We start from the raw sequence: 22,116 nt of genomic DNA, 5'->3' as shown, positions 1-22,116 counted from the left end.
TAATGGGCAGAAGTATCACTTACCATTCACGGTATCCGAAACAGAGCCTGTTATAGAAGCAGGAGAGTTGGTGGCTCGAGACTGAGGTGCTGAAGAGGCTGGGTCATCCACAATGACCAGCATGTCACTGCTGCTCTCATCGGGGGGAATGGAGCCGGTGTGCAGCTCACTGCTGATAGAGATCTAGAAGAGGAAAGGTAGCGTCGCCACTATTTTTTGCGCCCACAGCCCACGGCCCTTGTATGTATGTGAGGATGTGCTCCTCAGGTCTTGCCACTATTTCCCTCTCCTGCCTGACTTTACTCCTGAGGGTTAAATCCCTTGCTTTGACTCCAGAGAAGCCAGCCTGTCCTCATTTGCTTTTTTTCCTTATGGATTCCATGTGCAATCCCTTCTAAAATTCAGGAGGACTCCAGGCGAAGCAAAGGCTACCGGGTCAGGACAGTCCCCCTGCTGCGATGCAGGCATCTAAAAGGAGCCTCACCTCACTAAACGGGCTGGGCATGGCTGAGTCCACGCTAATGAAGGAGTCGTCTCCGTCAGCAGAGAGGTTGGAATTATCAGCCGAGGGAACAAATGGAATCACCAAGTTCACACTCTCCTTTCTCCTTTTCCCATCCAATTCATCTTCCTTCTTCTTCTGGGAACATAAAACAAGAAATATGGACAAAGATGAGTACAAGCATCAAAAGCAAAGTGGAGTCAGGGAAGAAAGTGATGATAGAAATTTGACTTAGTAAATGTCTAGGTTTCATTTTTTTTAGTGGTTTTTTCTTGTTTGTTTTTTTGCATTTTTCCGAAGCTGGAAACAGGGAGGCAGTCAGACAGACTCCCGCATGCGCTTGACAGGGATCCACCCGGCATGCCCACCAGGGGGCGATGCTCTGCCCCTCTGGGGCGTGGCTCTGTTGCATCCAGAGCCATCCTAGCGCCTGAGGCAGAGGCCACAGAGCCATCCTCAGTGCCCAGGGCCATCTTTGCTCCAATGGAGCCTAGGCTGCGGGAAGGGAAAGGAGGGGAAGAGAGAGGCAGAGAGTAAGGAGAGGGGGAGGGGTGGAGAAGCAGATGGGCGCTTCTCCTGTGTGCCCTGGCCGGGAATCAAACCCAAGACTCCTGCACGCCAGGCTGATGCTCTACCACTGAGCCAACTGGCCAGGGCCTGCTTTTTTTTATTACAGAGACAGAGAGAGAGTCAGAGAGAGAGGGATAGATAGGGACAGACAGACAGGAACGGAGAGAGATGAGAAGCATCAATCATCAGTTTTTCCTTGCGACACCTTAGTTGTTCATTGATTGCTTTCTCATATGTGCCTTGACTGTGGGGCTACAGCAGACCGAGTGATCCCTTGCTCAAGCCAGCAAACTTGGGTCCAAGCTGGTGAGCTTTGCTCAAGCCAGATGAGCCCGCGCTCAAGCTGGCAACCTCGGGGTCTCGAACCTGGGTCCTCCACATCCCAGTCCAACGCTCTATCCACTGTGCCACTGCCTGGTCAGGCTAGTTAGTATATTTTTAAGGGAAAAACCTCTTAAGAAAGGAGAAAGGGGTGGGTTAATAAGTTATGTATATTCTACCATAACACAGAGGTGAAAGGGCAGCTGCGTGGGACAACGCGGCGCCCAGGTGTCCTCAGTGGTACGTGTGCAGACTGCTCAGGGGTCGAGCTGATGCAGTCCGACAAGAGGGAGGCCTAATGCCTATTGTATATTTTCTGCACATCTTTTTTATTTTGCCTTCTTTTTAAATATGCATAAGGAAAATGAAGATTCTTATCATACCCAAGGAATAATAGTATTTGTCAAAACTTTTTCAGTCATTATTTCCTCAATTTATATATAAAAATTTAAGGGTTGCGTGACTAAACTACAATAGCAGTTCTAGAACCAAGTTCAGTAGGGCTTGGTCACAGATTAGGGACCTGGAATCCATCATACAATGTGCTTGGAAAATTCTGGGAATCATACCCACCTACTTACCTAACTGCCTTTGTTGCTATACCTTCATTAGGATTAATATGGTATATCTTTGTGTAGTTTATATATATTATCACTGGATATTTATCTGAAAGTTCTATGCTCAAAGTAGGGATGACATCTGATACAAACCCAGTAAACCCTACAGTCTCCTGTATGAGAAAACTGTGGTATTGTTTCTGAATGTTAAAGCTATTTTAATTCTAAAAAGTACTAAATAATGGGAGAGATTTGATGATGGAGTCTTAAAGGAGAATCTGAGGTACTGGGTAGCCCAGGAGGAACATGGTTCTTCATTACTGGGGCTTTTCAGGTTTATAACTATAGTAACTATCAGGGGCATCCTTCAGGCTGGAAACAGTTTTGCTAAGCAGAAGGTACAATCGAGGGTATGAATTTTACAGTAGAAAGAGCTAGTGTCTGAACTGGAAGATCATATAATATACACAGGCAACTAGGCTGCTGATCATGAAGGCTATACGGCCTATTTGACACAAGGTCCAATACAAGCATGGGTAAGAGGAAGAAACGGATCTCCACTTAAAACAACCAACTTTAACATGTGGTCAGACAATCAATATGATGTAGATAAACCAAAGAGTCCAAGGAAACGAGGCACATGCAATAGTCAGACTCGAGGGCTCAAGAGCTATAGAGATGCCTGGAGATCATATGGCTGCCTTGTTCAAGAGCAGGGGCCAAACCAGAGTTGGGGAAGATGAGGAGAGCAGTATAAACCAAAGATAAGCTAAGCTCACTAGAAAAAATATCTTTCTATAAGGTAGTAAAGTGGTTCCAAACCAACAATCCTCGGACATTTAGTAGTCTGGGAAACTAGCTGGAACTAATGACTAACTCCTGAAATAAGGACAAGTCCTGAAGGCCTCACTTCGATTTACAAATCAATGAGGGCCAGGGATAAGAATGACTGACCTAATACTTTAAGTGAGAGGAGGGGAGATAGAGAGACAGACTTCTGCATGTGCCCTGACTGGGATCCACTCTGCAACCCCTGTCTGGGGCCAATGCTTGAATCAACCCAGCTATCCTCAGTGCCTGAGGCTGATGCTCGAACCAATTGAGCCACTGGCTATGAGACGGAAAGAGAACGAGAAGGGGAGAGAAAGGGGAAAAGAAGCAGATGGTCGCTTCTCATACATGGCTGGACTGGGGATGGGACGTGGGATGTCCCATCGTCCATTGGGACGATGAGACATTCACTGAGCCAATTGGCCAAGGCCCTGATATAAACTTTAGTAGAAACAGCAACATAGGGAGAAATGTAGGGGAACTACATCCCACTTGCAGTTAGCCTGGGTGGCTCAAGCAACAATGTCAGAACGGAGACAAAAAAAAAAAAACCCAGCTCAAATTCTTGGTGTAAATTAAAGTGAAAGAGATGTACAGACTAGACTGGTCAGAGATTTATTTTTCCAATGGAAAAATAGAAGGTATTCTTCTAGCAGAATCATGGGAGAAGGATTGGATCTAATGGCCTCTTAAAGCCCTTTCTAAGAGTCTATGGACTCTAATAATATAAGTGACATCCATTCTACCTACAATAGCCTTATGATTTATAACATCCCAACAAATGGTTTCCATAATTAGGCATGACTACAGACAGGGTGGGTTTGTGTGGGAAGGACAGGTTTGCCAAGGCTGCATTTCTCTTCATCCAATGTCAGTAAGCATAGACAGCCATGCTATTACACACAGCTGCAGCTGGATAACCAGCCAGTAACCACAATGACAAACTATGTGTTCTGAAGCCTTTTATGTAAGCACCACCCCACCAGTCCGTCAGCCACCCCAAGTTTGACATACCTTCTCTGCGTACTTTTCCCGCTTGCGCTTGCGCTCTTTGACTCGGTTTGTTTCTTCCTGCTGGCGTTTCTCTTCTTGTCGCAATCTTACTACCCCCCCAAAAAAAAATCTGATGAAGTACCTGAGGCAATCATAATCTTCATTCTTAAAAATTAGAGCAGGCATATCCTTTGATATTTATATTCCAAAGTATTACTTCTATCTGTCCAACATAGATAACTGGTGGTTTTTCCATCTTGGGGAAGGAACAGAGTTCTTGGAATCTTAATAGTTTTTGGTTCAAACCATGGTTCAATCTAATTACTATGAGCCTCTCCTTGTTTTTATTCTTTTTAACTTTTACTTATTCACTTTAGAGAGAGAAAGACAGAAGGAGGAGAGGAGCAGGATGCATCAACTCTTATATGTGCCTTGACCAGGCAAGCCTAGGGTTTTGAACTAGTGACTTCAGTGTTCCAGGTTGGCACTTTATCTACTGCACCATCACGGGTCAGGCCTCTTTTTATTTTCTTTTCAGCCTTTCAATATTTCTGCACTGCATAGATCAAGTGTGGGTGTAGAATCCCAAAAGATCTTTATTTATTTGAGGGGGGGGGAGAGAGAGACAGACAGGGAGAGAGATAAGAAGCATCAACTCATAGTTGCAGCCCTTTAGTTGTTCACTGACTGCTTCTCATATGTGCTTTTATTGAGAGGGGAGGGGTTTCCAGCCAAGCCAGTAACCCCTTGCTCAAGCCAAACACCTTTGGACTCAAGTCAGCAATCACAGGATCACTTATATCAGGAGTCCCCAAACTTTTTACACAGGGGGCCAGTTCACTGTCCCTTAGACCGTTAGAGGGCCGGACTATAAAAAAACTATGAACAAATCCCTATGCACACTGCACAGATCTTATTTTAAAGTAAAAAAACAAAACGGGAACAAATATAATATTTAAAATAAAAAACAAGTAAATTTAAATCAAGAAACTGACCAGTATTTCAATGGGAACTATGGGCCTGCTTTTGGCTAATGAGATGGTCAATGTGCTCCTTTCATTGACCACCAATGAAAGAGGTGCCCCTTCCGGAAGTGCAGCGGGGGCCGGATAAATGGCCTCAGGGGGCCGCATGTGGCCCGCGGGCCGTAGTTTGGGGACCCCTGATTTATATGATCCCATGCTCCAGGTGGTGACCCCATGCTTCAGTTTGTGAACCTGCACAAGCCAGTGATCTCAGGGTTTTGCACCTGAGTCCTCAGCGTCTCAGGTCGACACTTTATGCACTGCACACCACCATTGGTCAGGCCTAGAAGGTCTTTAGACAGCTGTGGCAAATGTGAACACATAAGAAAGGAGCTTTGTCTATTTTTTTTCCTTCTTTTCCAAGTAAGAGGAGGGGAGATAGAGAGACAGACTCCTGTATGTGCCCTGACCAGGATCCACCTAGCAAGCCCCATCTAGGGCTGTTGCTCTGCCTATCTGGGGCCATGCTCACAACCGAGCTATTTTTAGAGCCTGAGGCAGAGGCACCATGGAGCCATCCTCAGCGCCCAGGGCCAATGCACTGGAACCAATCAAGCCATAGCTATGGGTGGGGAAGAGAGTGAGAGAGAGAGAGAGAGAGAGAGGAAAGAGAGAGAAAAGAGGGGGGAAGGGTGGAAAAGCAGATGGTTGCTTCTCCTGTGTACCCTGACTAGGAATTGAACCCGGGACATCCACATGCTGGGCTGGCAGTCTACCACTGAGCCAACTGGCCAGGGCCTCATCTATTTTCTGAGGTGAGGCTGTGGAAGTCCTCAGAAGCTCACAAAGGAAGCCTAAAACCTATTTTTTTCTTTTTTTAATTATATATATTTTTTCCCTTTTCTTCTTTTTCCAAGTGAGAATAAGGGAGGTAAGAGAGTCAGACTCCCTTCATGCTCCCCAACTGGGATCCACCCAGCAACCCCCACCTGGGGCTACGTCTGTAACTGAGCTATTTCTAGAGCCTGAGGTGGAGGCTTCATGGAGCTGTCCTCAGGTGTAGGGACAATGCACTCGAACCAAAGGAGTGATGGCTTCAGGAGGAGAACAGGAAAGAGGGGGAGAGAGAGAGAGAGAGAGAGAGAGAGAGAGAGAGAGAGAGAGGAGGGAGGGGGAGGGGTAGAAAAGCAGACGGTTGCTTCTCATGTGTGCCCTGAATAGGAATCAAACTGGGACATCTACATACTGGGCCAACACTCTACCACTGAGCCAACCACCCAGGACTGTTTTCAAAAGCCAAAAATACATAAGAGAACGGTTTCTATGTGATGACAGCATGTTTCTATATCTTCTCCAGAAAAAGATTCCTCTGGGCAGAGTAAATTTATTACCACTGAGGAGTCTAAGATATAGCCTTCCTGGTGCAAATTTATTTGAAGTCATATTACTTTAAACATTTATATAAATTTTACCTTCTACTCCATAACACATCTTTTTTTTTTTTTTAAAGCCTACAGTTGTAATGACCTCTCAGGACCTCCCCGTGTTGCAGGATCAACATAGGCATCCACTTCATTTTTATTTATTTATTTTATTTATTCATTTTTTAGAGAGGAGAGACAGAGAGAGAAAAGGGGGTAGGAGCTGGAAGCATCAACTCCCATATGTGCCTTGACCAGGCAAGCCCAGGGTTTCGAACCGGCGACCTCAGCATTTCCAGGTCGACGCTTTATCCACCGCGCCACCACAGGTCAGGCTCCATAACACATCTTTATTTTTGTTTTAATATAAAATACTAACATTAAAGTGTTTTTTCCCCAAATAGTCTTTGGCTTTGTCTACCCTTGGCACTCAGCCGAGGGTGACTTCCATTTTCAGATGTGTGGGGCCAGAAAAACATTTTATTGTAGGGAGGAGAGAGCATTAATAAGACATTTAGAGTACATACGTTTCTTCTCTAATTCTTCATCGTCTAGAAGAAGACTAACCACCTCTTTGGGTTTCAAGGTATCTGGTTTGAAGTTCCCTCCAGAAATCACCATCCGCTGAATCTATACAAAGCAGATTAAAATGTCACAATGAGGCACATCCATTCCATTATGGCAAATCTTCAAAAGAGAGAAACATCTTCCTCACTCTTTCAGAGAGGCTCCCAGATTCCCTATTTCTTTTCATTCAGATTATTCCATTATTCTAGCTCATCCAGATTATTCCCTTTCCAAAAGAAAGGACAGTAAGAACTTCTTTGCTTGAGGCAACTAACTGATAGCTAGAAGATCCACAGTACTAAATCAAGATAAAAAAAAACAAACAAATCCTGGCCTGACCAGCAGCGGCACAGTGGATTGAGTGTGATCCTGGGATGCTGACAACCCTGGTTAGAAATCCCAGGTCTTGGGCTAGAGCACCACCCCCCAAGGTACATATGAGAAGCAATCAACAAAAGAAACAACTAAAGTGAAGCAACTATGAGTTGATGCTTCTCATCTCTCTCTCCCTAAAAAAAATAATTTCTTTGAAAATTAGCATATTTGTCATATAATTCAGAGACAGATCAAACTGAGAGTAAAAGCCAGTGCAGCAGAGATTACGTATAGAACCTGGTTTTCCTTTCTTTTTTATTTTATTTTCTATCAGAAGAAATTTAGCCCCTTCAGACTAACAAAAGGCAAGAGTATCTTAGTCTTGTCAATGTGGTTGGACTTCCTGTTTTCTCCACCAGTAAAGTACTTCTTTTGCCTCATGCTTACCTCACTCTTCTCCTTGGCTCTCTGTAGAATGCGTTCTTCAATGGTGCCTTTACAGATAAGCCGGTATACAGTGACCTGCTTTGTCTGCCCCAAGCGGTGGGCTCGGTCCATGGCCTGCTGGTCCACAGTGGGGTTCCAGTCGCTATCATAAAAAATCACCTGCAGAGGCAGGACAACAATATAGCAAAGACTGAGGCAATCTCAGGCAAAACCAGGAATTCTGAGAGCAACCCAACCACTCATCTCTTTGCAATAGTTTGATGTCAAATTTTTTTCTAAGACATTAAGATGAGCAGGTTTCCATTTATAAAACCAAGCCAGGCCCCAGCCAGTGGCTCAGTGGATAGAGCATCAGCCCAGTGTATAGACGTCCCAGATTCAATTCCTGGTCAGGATACACAAGAGAAGTGACCATCTGCTTCTGCCTCACACCCTCTCCCCCTTCTCTCCTTCTTCCCTTCCTGCAGCCAGTGGCTCGATTGGTTCTAGTGTGGCCCTAGGCACTGAGGATAGCTCTGTTGGAGCCCATCATCCTCAGGCACTAAAATTAACTCAGTACTCAAGCATCGGCCCCAGATGGGGTTGCCAGGTGGATCCCAGTTGGGGTGCATGCAGGAGGCTGCCTATTTCCCTTCCTCTCACCTAAAAAAAAAAATCCAAGCCAGTCCTTCACTTGTCCTGGGCAAGAGACATACTCTGGGATTTTAAAGAGGGGGAATGGCAATAATATTAATAGTTAACACTTAGTGCTTATTATTTGCTAATCATCGTTCTAGGTGTTTTATGTGTATTCACTCACATCCCATAATCACTATAATTTAGGTACTACTACATTAAAACCCCTTTTATAATAAGGAAACCGAGGCACAGAGGAATTAGAGAATTTGTCCAAGATTATACAGTCTAAGTAAGCTGTAAGCCTGAGATGTGAGGAATGTGAAAGCCTTCTCTTTAACATTAGGCCTACCTTGCTAAGAGAGACTTGGCTTTCCTGGCATTCCAGGCTTCCATCAACTGGGTCATTTCCTATCCTGAATCCCAGGGAAGAAATGTTTAGTAGTTCCCTGGAAGCTACTTCTAGTTTGCTAAACAACAAACACAAACAACAGTAAAATGTACCGCCCCTTCCCCATCCTACAAATGATTCTAAAACCAAGATTCCTGGGTCTTCAGCAGACCTGAAGATTCCTGAACCTCCTAATACAGCAGACTCCCTGAAAGAAAGCCAGTTCAGAATGGCCCTCATCTCTCATTCATCCTCCTGTATATTTAATCAAGTCACCAAATCCAGCCAGAGCTACTTCAGAACCTATCCTTTCTTACAGTCTCACTGTACCTATCCTAGACCAAGTTTCTACTTAATCACTGCCTATCTTCTATGGGTGCTCAATTATTTCATGTATATTATTTAAAATATCCTTCCATCTAGTCTTATTTGAGGACAAACTCCATCCGTGTAAATAAGAATCCCATAGATACTAGCTGATTGACACTAGACAGAGCCTAAAAATGTAAACTGAAGAGTGATTTATCTCTCTTGAAACAGTTTTTCTATGATGTTTTTCTTATTGCTTAACACTATTCCTGTTTTCTCATTTAAAAATAGAGGCAATTCTTCTGCCATTCTCTGCAGAATTCAGACTTTGGATGAAGATGAACAAAACGCTCGTGCCTCTCCTAATAACAACCGTTACAGATACTCCCTTTGTCTTGCTTTTTATATTCCCTCAATTTTTAGTATAGGTTAGAATTCCTGGGGAGAAAATTATAAACTGCCTGCCCAAAAAATAAGTCACTGTGAAAGCTTAAGGTTAATCCACAGTGTCCACAAACCTAGGATTTACAAGTGCACACTGTGTCACTTGGAGAGGACCATAGCAAACCTGACCATAGGACATTTTGGAGCTTCAATAAGATATGCAAAATTCTAGAAAATCCAGTTTAAATTTTCAAGAGGAAGAAAAGACAAAGTTAACGAAGAGGAGACTGCCAATTGGACTGGGGGGGGGGATGACGACAGTACTTGCCTAGCTTACCTAAAATGACTACTTATGTGGGAAAGAGAGCTGATGTCACACCCAATATATAGTACTTTTAGTTGTCCACGCCTGAGACAATGGTTCAGTATGAGTTCACAGTGGGAAGTTCTATATTATGAATCATTTTATAGGTGCTTCCTTAACATTTACATTTTTCCTGGAAGTCTCAGTAACAACCAAATCCGCTTCAGCTTGGGTTCTTTTGAACTCATAAACAGTAAGAAGATTAAAGCCTACGGAGACAAGCTTGCATTTAACTTGAACCTCCCCACTCCCCCTGCCAAATTTAGTGGCTATATATCATTTAAATGGATTAAAAGAGGTGATAAATTTGGGAGGAAGAGAAGAAAATTCTATGTAGAAAAATACTTGCCCAGGGAAAAAGAATGTGAAATTTGCATAAGTTAGTTAAAAGAAAAATGAGAACTAAAAACCAAGCTAGACATATGGTAATTATCTAATTTGACAATAAAATGAACACTGAATCAACCATGACAGGAAGTTGGGATGGAGATGGGGGCGGGGAATCGAGGAGACAATGCCCATCTCAGTGGAACAAAGAAGCACCTGTATTTGGTAATCAGGTTCATAGAACTCAGCGAGACATTCTAGAGAAAAACAACAACAAAAGGATTAGAATAACTGACTCAATTAGGAAAGGTTAAAGCAAGTCAATCCACAAAGCGTGGCCCAGCGATGACTAAGGGGAAATATATTAATAGCACCTTCATGGGTTGTAAACACCACGCTGGACAGGAATGACAGAGGAGGTAAGAGTTGAGATGAGGTGAAGCACCTAGCTATCTACATATAGGTCAGTAAGAAGTAGTTTCAGGGGATAAGAAACTGAAATGGAAAAAAGGAAAATTTTAAGAGGGACCAGAAAAAGATGGATTAGTACAACTCTTTTTTTCCCCCAAGAGAAAGGGTGGAAGTTTAGCCCCTTGGGAGAGCTGAAAGCTGTTCCATGTTGTCTCACGGGACACAGGACTTCTCACACTGCTACCAAGAGACAGAGCTCCTTGTTCTCTTTCTACATGTAAATATTTAAAACAAGTCTGACATAGAAACAGGGCAGATTATAACAACCCCTCACTAAACAGAGTCAAATGCAAAGAGTTCCTTACTTCAGGAAGAATGCACAAAGAACAACACAGAGTAACGGGCAGCTGCCATTAATCACATGCTAAAACCATGTTTTTACTAACAGAGTGGGCCAGAGTCCCACTATTTATAAATACATGTTTTATATGCATTCTCAATCACAAGAGATTGAATTTTTCCTGACATTTTAGGCTGACTAACCTCTTCCTTGTCCATAAATGGTTCTGGGGATCTTCCAAAGCTAAATAAATCTCAGGACAAAGGGAAAATGCCAGGCAAGCAGTTAAGCCTATTGTTTCTCTAATAATACACACATACAGAGTATAACCTGACTTCACACAAAGCATAACCTAGGAATTCATTTCAATCTGTGGTCTCATTTTTCTGAGGAGCAGTCCAGAAGGTTTTAATTTACAAGTGACTAAGCCCCTCCCTGCTTCAAAAGTAAATGTAAATAATTTTTGAATTGGGAACTCAGATATTCAGAGCTTCTCTAGCCCCAGGAAGAAAAGGGAATTCCTATTTCTATTACTCTAGCTATGAGTTACGGGCTGATTTTGGTTCTTTGTTGTGGCTGGCAGGAGCTCTTACCCACACAAGGCAAACTATATGAACATGGAAAGCATGATGCAGACCCCAACCCCATATCTGCTTTTTTTTTTTTTTTTTTTTTACAGAAACAGAGAGAGAGAGTCAGAAAGACGGATAGACAGGGACAGACAGAAACGGAGAGAGACAAGAAGCATCAATCATCAGTTTTTTGTTGCGAGACCTTAGTTGTTCACTGATTGCTTTCTCATATGTGCCTTGACTGCGGGCCTTCAGCAGACCGAGTAACCCCTTGCTTGAGCCAGCGACCTTGGGTCCAAGCTGGTGAGCTTTTGCTCAAACTAGGTGAACCCGCGCTCAAGTTGGTGACCTCGGGGTCTCGAACCTGGGTCCTCTGCATCCCAGTCTAACGCTCTATCCACTGCGCCACTCCTGATCAGGCTGCTTATTTTTTTGACATTTGAATGAATAGGGGAACCATTCCTTAAGAAACCACAGACCAAAGTGAAATAGGCTGCAAAGGAACATACATTTTGATCAAAGGAACTTACCCAGCCTCATAGTCTTAAATGATCATCTCTGACTTGATTCCAAAATACATTTTCAGCCTTAATCTTCTGAACTCCAAACCCAGTTGCCTGGGTGACATAGCCACTTAGAACTGGCTAAGATTCTTGAACTTAACGCACCCCAAAACATACTTTTCAGTCTCCCAATCAAACCAGTCCCCATCCCCCCAGTATTCCCCTTAATCAGTACTGGTATCTGCATCATTCCAGTTGCTCAGCTCAAATAGCTTGGAGTTCTCTTTCACACTGCATGCCCCACATCCAATCTAGCAGCAAACCACACTGGCTGTACTTTCAAAATACATGCAGATTCCAATTATTTCTCACCACTGTCACTGCTTCAAACCTTGTCCAAGTCACCATCCTCTGTGTCTAAATACTAACTGAACTTTTTGCCTCTACCTTTCTCTTTATAGTTTTCCCCACTCCTACCACAACCCCAAGCCAGAGGGTCACATTTAAAGCCTAAGCCAAATCATGTTAGACCTCTGTTCTAATTCTTTCAGTGGGTTTCCATCTCAAAATTCTTACCATGCCCTAAGTCCTACATAATCTGTTCCTCAACACTTACCTCACACCACTCTCCCCCCTCATTCATTCTGTTCCACTTACACAGGGCTGCTTGCGGTTGCTTGATTGTGCCAAGCATGTTCTCACCTCGGGGCTTTGCATTTATCTCCTCTGACTGGAATGCCCTTCTTTCTGCCAGATATATGTTTGGCTTGCTTCCTCACCTTCTTCATTTGATCTCGACTCAAATGTCACCTTACCAGAGAAGCTTTACCAGCCCATATAACACAACAATCCCTGATCAAAAATGCGGTTTTGAAGTTTACCAGGTGGAAGAAGAATGATCTATGCTGAGAGAACAGTTGATGCAACAGTGTGATACAATAGTGGTTTTCAATCTTTTCATACTTGGGAACCGGTGAAAATAGGATTATTTTGGGGACTGCTAAGGCAAAAATCAGCCGGAGTAAAAGCAAATTCGACTAAGATCATTGGGTCTATAATCTTCATACAACATCAAGGTGGTTAACTTTTTTGTTTTTAAGATTTTATTTATTCATTTTAGAGAGGACAGGGGCGGAGGGAGAAGGGGAGGAGGAGCAGGAAGCATCAATTCCCATATGTGCCCTTGCCCTTGACTGGGCAAGCCCAGGGTTACAAACCGGCAACCTTAGCATTCCAGGTCGATGCTTTATCTACTGTACAGCCCAGGCTGGGTGGTTAACTTTTTTGTGGGCCTGCATGAAGTTTCTGGTGGGCTGGTCTGCAGACTGGCGGTTGAAAAAACTCTGTGATACAGGATGGTGTGTTCAGGAAAACTACAAGTCAATCATTATTTCTATAACATAAATTTTAGAAGGGGAATTAGTTTGGAAAGGAAGATAAAGGCCACAAAATGAGGGCTTTTTATGGCACATAAAGGATACTTTATCTTGTAGATGATGGAGACTTCCTGAAGAGTTTTAAGCAAGAGAGCAGCATGGTTAGTGAAGAAGGATATTCACAGGATATGGGGCCTGTCCTGGGGGCTAAGACTGGAGTCCAAAAGATCAGCTAGGGAAGGTGATGACTCTTGTACTTACATTGAGAGTATGACAAAGTTGGGACTCTATGAAATGCTTACACAGAAGTAAGGGGCAAAGAGAAAGCCAACTTTCTGCCATCCAACAGGGCACCAAATGAGCCACCACATCAGAAAACTCATAAGAACAGCACCTACCAACAATGACAGCTTTCCTTTAAGGTGCCTGAGGCTGATGATGTGCATGCACATAAGACAGAGAATCTACCTAGCTATGGAACAGCGGTTCTCAGGCCCTGGAGCCATGTCCCAGCACAATTAACTGCCTGAAGAAGTTTAGATGCCAAAGAAGGTATACCTGAATACTATGGCTGATATTCTACTTAGTGATATTATAGAATCTGTTTTTCATTCTTGAAAGTAGGCAATTCTAGGCCCTGGCCGGTTGGCTCAGTGATAGAGCGTTGGCCTGGCGTGCAGGAGTCCTGGGTTCGATTCCCGGCCAGGGCACACAGGAGAAGCGCCCATCTGCTTCTCCACCCCTCCCTCTCTCCTTCCTCTCTGTCTCTCTCTTCCCCTCCCGCAGCCGAGGCTCCATTGGAGCAAAGTTGGTCCGGGCGCTGAGGATGGCTTTGTGGCCTCTGCCTCAGGCACTAGAATGGCTCTGGTTGCAACAGAGTGACACCCCAGATGGGCAGAGCATTGCCCCCTGGTGGGCATGCCGGGTGGATCCCGGTCGTGCGCATGCGTGAGTCTGTCTGCCTCCCCATTTCCAACTTCAGAAAGATACAAAAAAAGAAAAAAAAGAAAGTAGGCAATTCTATGGTATAGTAGTGAATAAGGAGAAAAGATGGAACAGCCTAGGAGTGGAGACTGTGAAATATAAGATCTAGTTCCAGCTCTGCTGCTGTGAGTCTATTATGGCATCCACACCCTTGTACTTCATTTGTTCATGACCCTCCAGGCTTTGTATCCTCATATTAGTAGGAATTTTGATGTTCTGTATTTCAGAGAGATGCACCACAATAGCCAATTAAAATGACATTTTTAGCCTGACCTGTGGTGGCGCAGTGGATGGAGCGCCAACCTGGAGTGCTGAGGTCACTGGTTTGAAGCCCTGGGCTCGCTTGGTCACGGCACATATGACAAGCAACCAATGGACAGCTAGAGTGAAGCAACTACTTCATGTCCCCACCCTAACCCCTGGGGAAATTAATAGATAAAATCTTTAAAAAAAAGAAAAAAATGACATTTTTAGAAGCATGGCTTCTACAAAACAATTCTTCATTTATGCATTTTTATGTCTCAAGATTACTGGAAATCCTCTCTTGGTTCCTGGGATGATTAGCATGAGAGAGCAGAAGGAGCAGAGCAGAGAGCAAAAAGAGGCCATGTGACCAGGAGAAGCAGCCAAGATGGTGGAGTGCTGAGTGAGATACCAGTTTGTGCAGAGTTTGTATCTGGGATAAGGAAGGAGATGGGGAACTGAGGAGAATAAGGCTGGTGAGCTAGAAACCTTTGATTCTAGGAAACTCGGATAAGTCAGTGGCTTTGTGAGCCCTGAATGTGAGTGGGTTTTGGAGCCCAGTGTGTGTTTTTACTTGCCTGCCGGGTGCAAGCTAGAATTAAAGACTATGGCCCACCAAAAAAAAAAAAAAAAGATTACTGGAATTGCCTGACCTGTGGTGGTGCAGTGGATAAAGTGTTGACCTGGAAATGCTGAGGTTGCCGGTTCGAAACCCTGGGCTTGCCTGGTCAAGGCACATATGAGAGTTGATGCTTCCAGCTCCTCCCCCCTTCTCTCTCTCTCTATCTCTCCTCTCTCTCTCCTCTCTAAAAATGAATAAGTAAAGTTTAAAAAAATGAAAAAAAAAAAGATTACTGGAATTGTTATTAAATATATTTGAATCCTGGAAATACTCATGAGATTCAAAAGAAATGTTTTCTTCTCCCTTTCAGATAGTAAAATATTCCTCCAAGGAGATTGGGTATGAAAGGATAGATCATTTGATGAAATGCCTTATTTTATTTTATTAAAAAAAATTTTTAATTTATTGATTTCAGCAAGATAGGAAGGGGGAGAGAGAGAGAGAGATAGGTACATCGAGTTGTTCCTGTATGTGCCCTGACTGGGGATCAAACCAGCAACCTCTGTGCTTTGGGACAATGCTCTAACCAAGCTATCCAGCCAGTACTATTTTATTTTTTTATATTACCAATTTTGGCCCTGGCCAGTTGGCTCAGAGGTAGAGCATCGACCCGGTGTATGGAAGTCCTGGGTTTGATTCCCCGTCAGGGTACACAGGGGAAGTGACCATCACCTTCTCCACAGCTCCTCCTTCGCTTTTTCTCTCTCTTCTCCTCCCACAGCCATGGCTTGATTGATTTGAGTGCACTGGTCCTGGGTGCTGAGGATGGCTCCATGGAGCCTTCACCTCAGGAGCTAAAAATAGCTTGGTCACAAGCATGGCCCCAGATGGGCAGAATATCAGCCCCAGACAGGGGTTGCCAGATAGATCCTGGTTGGGACACATATGGGAGTCTGTCTCTCTATCTCCGCTCCTTTCACTTAAATTTAAAAAGTGAAAAAGAAATAAATAAAAAAATGAAACCAATTTTGCCTGGTCTATGCGCAGCAGATACAGTGTCGACGTGGAATGCTGAAGTTGCTGGTTCGAAACCCTGGGTGTGCCTGGTTAAGGCACATACAACAAGCAAAGAATGAACAACTTAAGTGAAGCAACCACGAGTTGATACTTCTCGCTCCATCCCATCCTCTCTCTCTCTCTCTCTCTCTGTAAAATCAATAAATTAAATCTTAAAACAAACATAAAAACCCCTTCCTGAATTGTTCAGTTATCACTCCTGGTTGGAATGACTAATTTTCTTCAATCTGTTTATTCACTGACATATTCCAAGTGTTTAGAATAGTGTCACATACACAGTAAGTACTCACTAACTATTTGCTGAGTGAGTGTATAAGACATTTATTTCAACAGAATGGATAGAAAAGTCCAAAAGAAAGCTAAAATGTTCCAGTTCTAGGCAAAGCACAACCACTCTCATTACATAACTGAAGGCAAAGAAATAAATGTTTCTGACACAAAGCAAAGGTTAATACAAACAGAGTAATATATTCATACTAGAAAACCTGCATATCTGTTGTACTATGCTCTCATGACTTACCGTATCTGCAGCAGTGAGATTGATACCCAGTCCTCCAGCTCGTGTGCTTAACAGGAACACAAAGATGTCATTTCTGCAGAAGAGGAAGAGATATGTTAAGAGGAAAAGCTGGAAAAGAAAAATGGCATGTGGCACGAGAGGAATCTTTGAATACAGAACACATCTAGGGCTAGAAAGAGATTTCACCAGGCCTGATCTAACATTTCTTTGACACTTTGCTAAGATCAAACCAGGGTTATCATCTTCCAATTTGAAGATATATTTTTGCTGCTTACTAATACCAACTGATAGGCATTATATAATATAATTATAAACATGTAGCAAATACATATAATAGAAAAGTATGGTATCATGGAAGTAGAGGCTTTTCTTTGTATTTAAGTCATATTTTTAACAAGTCAAACCATTTGTAGTTCACACAAAGGAGACAAATAAATCAGTATTTTCTGGTGCTTCCCCCGGAACATAACTTCCAGTAATTTGAGTATTAATTATAATTCCAAAGCACTCGTTTTCAGATGAAGTAAGTCAGTCTCAGAAAAATGAGCCAAGATCCCAGGACTAAGAGATAATTTAAAGAAAGAAATAGAACAGATTAGAAAATATTATAATACATCATCCCAGGTCATAAGGAGAAGTATTACTTTCTGAAATATCAGATATGGTATACAGGTACTAAATCCCGATGTAAAATTAATTTTATTCTGTGGATTCAAGTAAAAAAAAATAGAAAAGCACGCTGACATCAGGATGCTTTTATCCTTGATACCATCACTTGACTGCTGAAGGTCTATTTCCTGGATATAAAATAGAAATGTTTTGCATGCAGCTGAAGTGACTTAAGTGATGACATCAACAGCAAACATGAATATCAGAGAAGAAGCTATTCTGAAATAAGCATCCTGGTTAATCACTAAGCTGGACAGGTCCTAGTAGAAATCTGTTCATTATCTGCATTTAATTAGACACAGCTTTCCTAGAAGCACGTGTGGATAACGAAGCATGTTTGGAGGTGTCTTGTAGGACATGATTCCAGAAACTCTGTACTCTTATGGAAGTTTTACTGTTTGTCCTTTAATTTTATCATGATGTTTATATTTCATAATTTTATTTATATAATTTATAAGATGTCATTTTCATGATTAAATCATACAGGGCAAACCAAAAAGTTAAAAGGCATCTATCTTTCAGTTTATAAACAACATTTTCCCATAGATGTGGGATGATATAAACGGAAGCTTCATTCCTCACAGCCCAAAGGAGAATACTTAACCACAATTAACTCTTCAAATAAAAATTGAGCTTTCTAGGCTGTACTAATCTTTCCAGAATAACCTTTCCCACTCCTGCCCTGAGAAGATTGCTCTTTCCCATACATCTCTCCCTCTCTTGGTGAGTACAAAGGTGAGGTCAGGGGTCAAAGGCTTCTCTCCCTGACTTGTGTGAGAACTGACGAGTCACCCAATAGCTAGAACTTTTTTGGTAATTCCAGAAAAAGTCCAGCTTGGGTGGGGGCTGGGGAACAAGGAGAGACAGGGAAGGAGGTAGAAGGCAGTTGGTAACTACAATAAAAGAAAAGGTAGAGGCAAAAAAATGAGTCATTTCCATAGTCTGGACAGCCAGACAGATAAGACCCCAGAGGTGGTAACCACTTATAAATAGGGACTATACACAGGAAAGAAACAAAACAAAACAAATAAAACCATTAGTGAACAGAGCTAGGTAAAAATAAATTAGCAAAACTTAAGGCATGATGGTTTGGGTGCCCTCTAAGGGGCTGAAAAGGAATCTCAACTCAGGGTCTGTGATGCAAGAGGCCTTAGAGAACAGGCTTCCAGGTAGTCTACAAAATCATGTTGTAAAGAAATGTCTAAGTCATACACTTACTCTTCTGGAGTTAATCACCCACTAAAGCTACTTTGCACCAAAATACCCAAATAGTACTGAGCATGCAGCTGACTGCAGTAAATAAAGACTTGCTGGGCCAGCATGAAAGACGACACTGGAAATCTACAACACTCTCACTAAGAAAGAAAAATCCACAGCACACTCATTTTTTCCTCATGTTTTTCCAAGGCCCACCCTGAGTGGTTAGATAATTGGGGATCCATTTGGTAAATACCATGGGGTAGGAAGAAGTGAAGCTAAGGCAAAGGCACCCCAGAGCAAAGACCTTGTGAATGGCTTCTAAGATCATGCACTGGTCACATGTTCTGAATGTTGCCCAGTCAGGACATCCTGGCAAACAGTCTTTAGTCTCAGTCAGACTCTTTCCTGGAAGGATCCCTAATAAATAAATATTGTATGAAGGGAACGCAAATGGCTTTTTATAACAGGAGTTCTTCTTTACTCTGGCTGACCTTTGAGCCACGAGCTTTCTAGGTGAAACTACAATTTTTTCTTTTGATGTCTTTTCATTAACAATAATGAAAATATTTGGCAAAGCATGCTTTTTATGTTTTCAAAAGCAGCTGTCTATTTCTCTATATATTGGCCTACTGTAGCCACTCAGAACCTCCCCCCATCTCAAGGAGTCTGGTCAGCACAGGCACAGTTCATTTCTTCACACGAGATATAGGAAATTAGTTCTTAGCCATAATCCCAACTCTAATCATTTAGCTCATAATGTAGGCAGGAAAGGAGATGTTAGTTTGACTAATATTAGATGCAGGGTATTAAAGTAATGGTTATTCAGATGTTGACTCTAAAAACTAAAAAACACTGCTCCCTAAGTAATTCTCAGGTGTAGGGTTGAAAGGTCAAGTGAGGTTTCCCAGAGAAGCTGTGTAAAATAAGGTATTCACTACATAAAGAGTATTACAATTCAATGGTAAAAATATTCTACTCTTTTGGAGCTAAGCTTTTAAAAACTATTGTGTGCTGCTGGGATTACCCAAATTACTGCTTCACAAGTTAAATAAAAGATTTTCGGAGAACACTGGCCAGGTAGGTCAGTTGGTTAGAGCAGTGTCCATGCCAAAGTTGTGGACCTGATCTCTGATCAGGGTGCACACAAGCAAATGGTGAATGCATGAATGGGCAGAGCAACAAACGGTGTTTCTCTCCCCCTCTATAAAAATCAATAAATAAAAATTAAAAGAAATATACTGTTAAAAAAAAGATTTTAGGAACTATTAATTAGATATAGCTACTGATTTTTTTCCCACTAAAGGGTCACTAAAATATACTGAGCTCTGCATCTCATAGTCCAGTTTTCTGGGAAGTGGGTCAACCAGAAAACAGCTATAGCTCTACAACTCAGAAACTCAAATCACTAGAAGTTTCTACAAAGCAACCTGACAATATGCACAGTCTTAAATGTTCATATCCCTTCACTCAGTGTGATTTACCTTGTTTGAATCTATATTAATAATCTAAGATGCTGACAAAAGCTTTATAAACAAAGATATTCACTCACACAAAATGTTTATGATATAGTAAGTAGAAGAAATCAGGACACACAATCATATCTATAACATGGTATCAACATGTAAATATAACCACACACATACACATTAAAGATTAGAGGGCCTTGACTTGTGGTGGCACAGTGGATAGAGTGTTGGCCTGGAATGCTGAGGTCGTGGGTTCAAAACCCTGGGCTTGCCTGGTTAAAGCACATATGAGAAGTAACAACTATGAAACCCTGAGGTCGCCAGCTTGAGCATGGGCTAATTTGGCTTCAGCACAGATTCACCAGCTTGAGCTTGGGATCAGAGACCCCATGGTCGCTGGCTTAGCTGGAACCCCCCAGTAAAGGCACATATGAGAAAGCAATCAATGAGCAACTGAAGTGCTGCAATGAAGAATTGATGCTTCTCATCTCTCTCCCTTCCTGTCTGTCCCTGTCTGTCTGTCTGTCTCTTGCTAAAAAAACAAAACAAAACTAGACGGATACTCTAAAATGTTACTAGTAATGGGATTGTGGGTGAATTTTATTTTCTTCATTAAATATTTCTCAAATTTTCCTCAATAGGTATTTTATTATAACATTATGATGCCAGTTATTACCAGAAAAAAATAATTTTGTTAATGAGATCCTCAAAGGTATAATATCAAACATATTAGTGGAAAATAAATGCAAATAGTAGCAGGTGAAATACCCATTATTTAATGGCATTTCTTTTAACAACTCATGCCACTTCATACCAGTGTGCCCACTTCACAGAGGTGCTGGCATGCCTGTTTCCTTGGGAAAAACAAAGTTTATAGATGTTGTACATAAGATTCATTTTTTAGTGAGAGAGAAAGAGAAAGGCAGGAAAGGAGAGAGATGAGAAACATCAACTCATAGTTGTGGCACTTTAGTTGTTCATTGATTGCTTTCTCATATGTACCTTGACCAGGGCGCTTCAACTGAGTCAGTGACCCCTGCTGAAGCCAGAAACCTTAGGCTTCAAACCAGCAACCTTTGGGCTCAAGGCAGCAATCACAGGATGTTGAAGATCCCACAGTCAAGCCAGAGATACCATGCTCAAGCCAGCAACCTCTGGGTTTTGAACCTGGGATCTTAGCATCCCAGGTTGACACTCTATCCACTGTGCCACCAGTGGTCAGGCTATATGTAAGATTCTTTTTTTTTTTTTTTTGTATTTTTCTGAAGCTGGAAACGGGGAGAGACAGTCAAGACAGACTCCCGCATGCGCCCAACCGGGATCCACCCGGCACGCCCACCAGGGGCGACGCTCTGCCCACCAGGGGGCGATGCTCTGCCCCTCCGGGGCGTCACTCTGCCGCGACCAGAGCCACTCTGCCGCGACCAGAGCCACTCTAGCGCCTGGGGCAGAGGCCAAGGAGCCATCCCCAGCGCCCGGGCCATCTTTGCTCCAATGGAGCCTTGGCTGCGGGAGGGGAAGAGAGAGACAGAGAGGAAGGAGGGGGTGGGGGTGGAGAAGCAAATGGGCGCTTCTCCTATGTGCCCTGGCCGGGAATCAAACCCGGGTCCCCCGCACGCCAGGCCGACGCTCTACCGCTGAGCCAACTGGCCAGGGCCTGTAAGATTCTTGTCTGTTAGTGCTTTTAGGCTGGAGTAGGTAAGGACACAGTAGATATGTTTCATTTGATTTCAGAATCATCTGTGATTCATCAGAATCATGAAAAGATGAAGATCAGCTAGTAGACTTTTTTTGGGAGGGCAAACAACGTGGTGGGGCTAGGAGGCTTATACATGTCTCAAATAATCAATTTAAAAATCTGCGGACAGGCCCTGGCCAGTTGGCTCAATGGTAGAGCTTCGGCCTGGCATGTGGATGTCCTGAGTTTGATTCCTGGTCAGGGCACACAGAAGTGATCATCTGCTTTTCCACCCCTCCCGTTCCTCCTTCTCTCTGTCTTCCCCTCCCATAGCCATGCTTCAGTTAGTTCCAGCAAGTTGGCCCAGGGCACTGAGGATGGCTCCCTGGAGCCTCGCGTCAGGGGCTAAAAATAGTGCGGTTGCCCCGCAATGGCCCTAGATGGGCAGAGCATCACCTGTAGGGGGCTTGTCTGGTGGATCTCCGTCAGGGCACATGTGGGAGTCTGTCTCTCTGTCTCCAGTCCTCTCACTTAAAAAATAAATAAATAAAAATCTGCTAATAGCTTCTGCTAGGTGAAAATCTAAGGCTATGTACACAGTTGATGCAAGGTTACAAACTGAAATAGGTCCAAAGC

At 43.0% G+C, this 22,116-nt stretch overlaps 1 protein-coding gene across 7 annotated transcripts in view; it reads right to left on the bottom strand.

The window, feature by feature from the left end:
• INO80 (INO80 complex ATPase subunit) overlaps window positions 1-22,116 on the bottom strand; it is a 168,468-nt gene that overhangs the window by 5,539 nt on the left and 140,813 nt on the right. For 6 of the 7 annotated variants that reach the window (XM_066277063.1, XM_066277062.1, XM_066277065.1 and 3 more), the window contains 6 exons: window positions 16,468-16,540; window positions 7,490-7,648; window positions 6,688-6,790; window positions 3,796-3,884; window positions 485-640; window positions 24-183 (listed from right to left, as the gene is read on the bottom strand). In XM_066277063.1, coding sequence (XP_066133160.1) covers window positions 24-183; window positions 485-640; window positions 3,796-3,884; window positions 6,688-6,790; window positions 7,490-7,648; window positions 16,468-16,540 — 740 coding nt within the window. The remainder of the gene's footprint in view (window positions 1-23; window positions 184-484; window positions 641-3,795; window positions 3,885-6,687; window positions 6,791-7,489; window positions 7,649-16,467; window positions 16,541-22,116) is intronic. The other variant, XM_066277069.1, reaches the window with a different exon arrangement.

Source organism: Saccopteryx bilineata, chromosome 4, assembly GCF_036850765.1.
Source record: "Saccopteryx bilineata isolate mSacBil1 chromosome 4, mSacBil1_pri_phased_curated, whole genome shotgun sequence".
NCBI classification, from domain to species: Eukaryota; Metazoa; Chordata; class Mammalia; order Chiroptera; family Emballonuridae; genus Saccopteryx; species Saccopteryx bilineata.
Note: the sequence above shows the minus strand (reverse complement) of the source record. Positions and strands in the feature narration are given on the sequence as shown.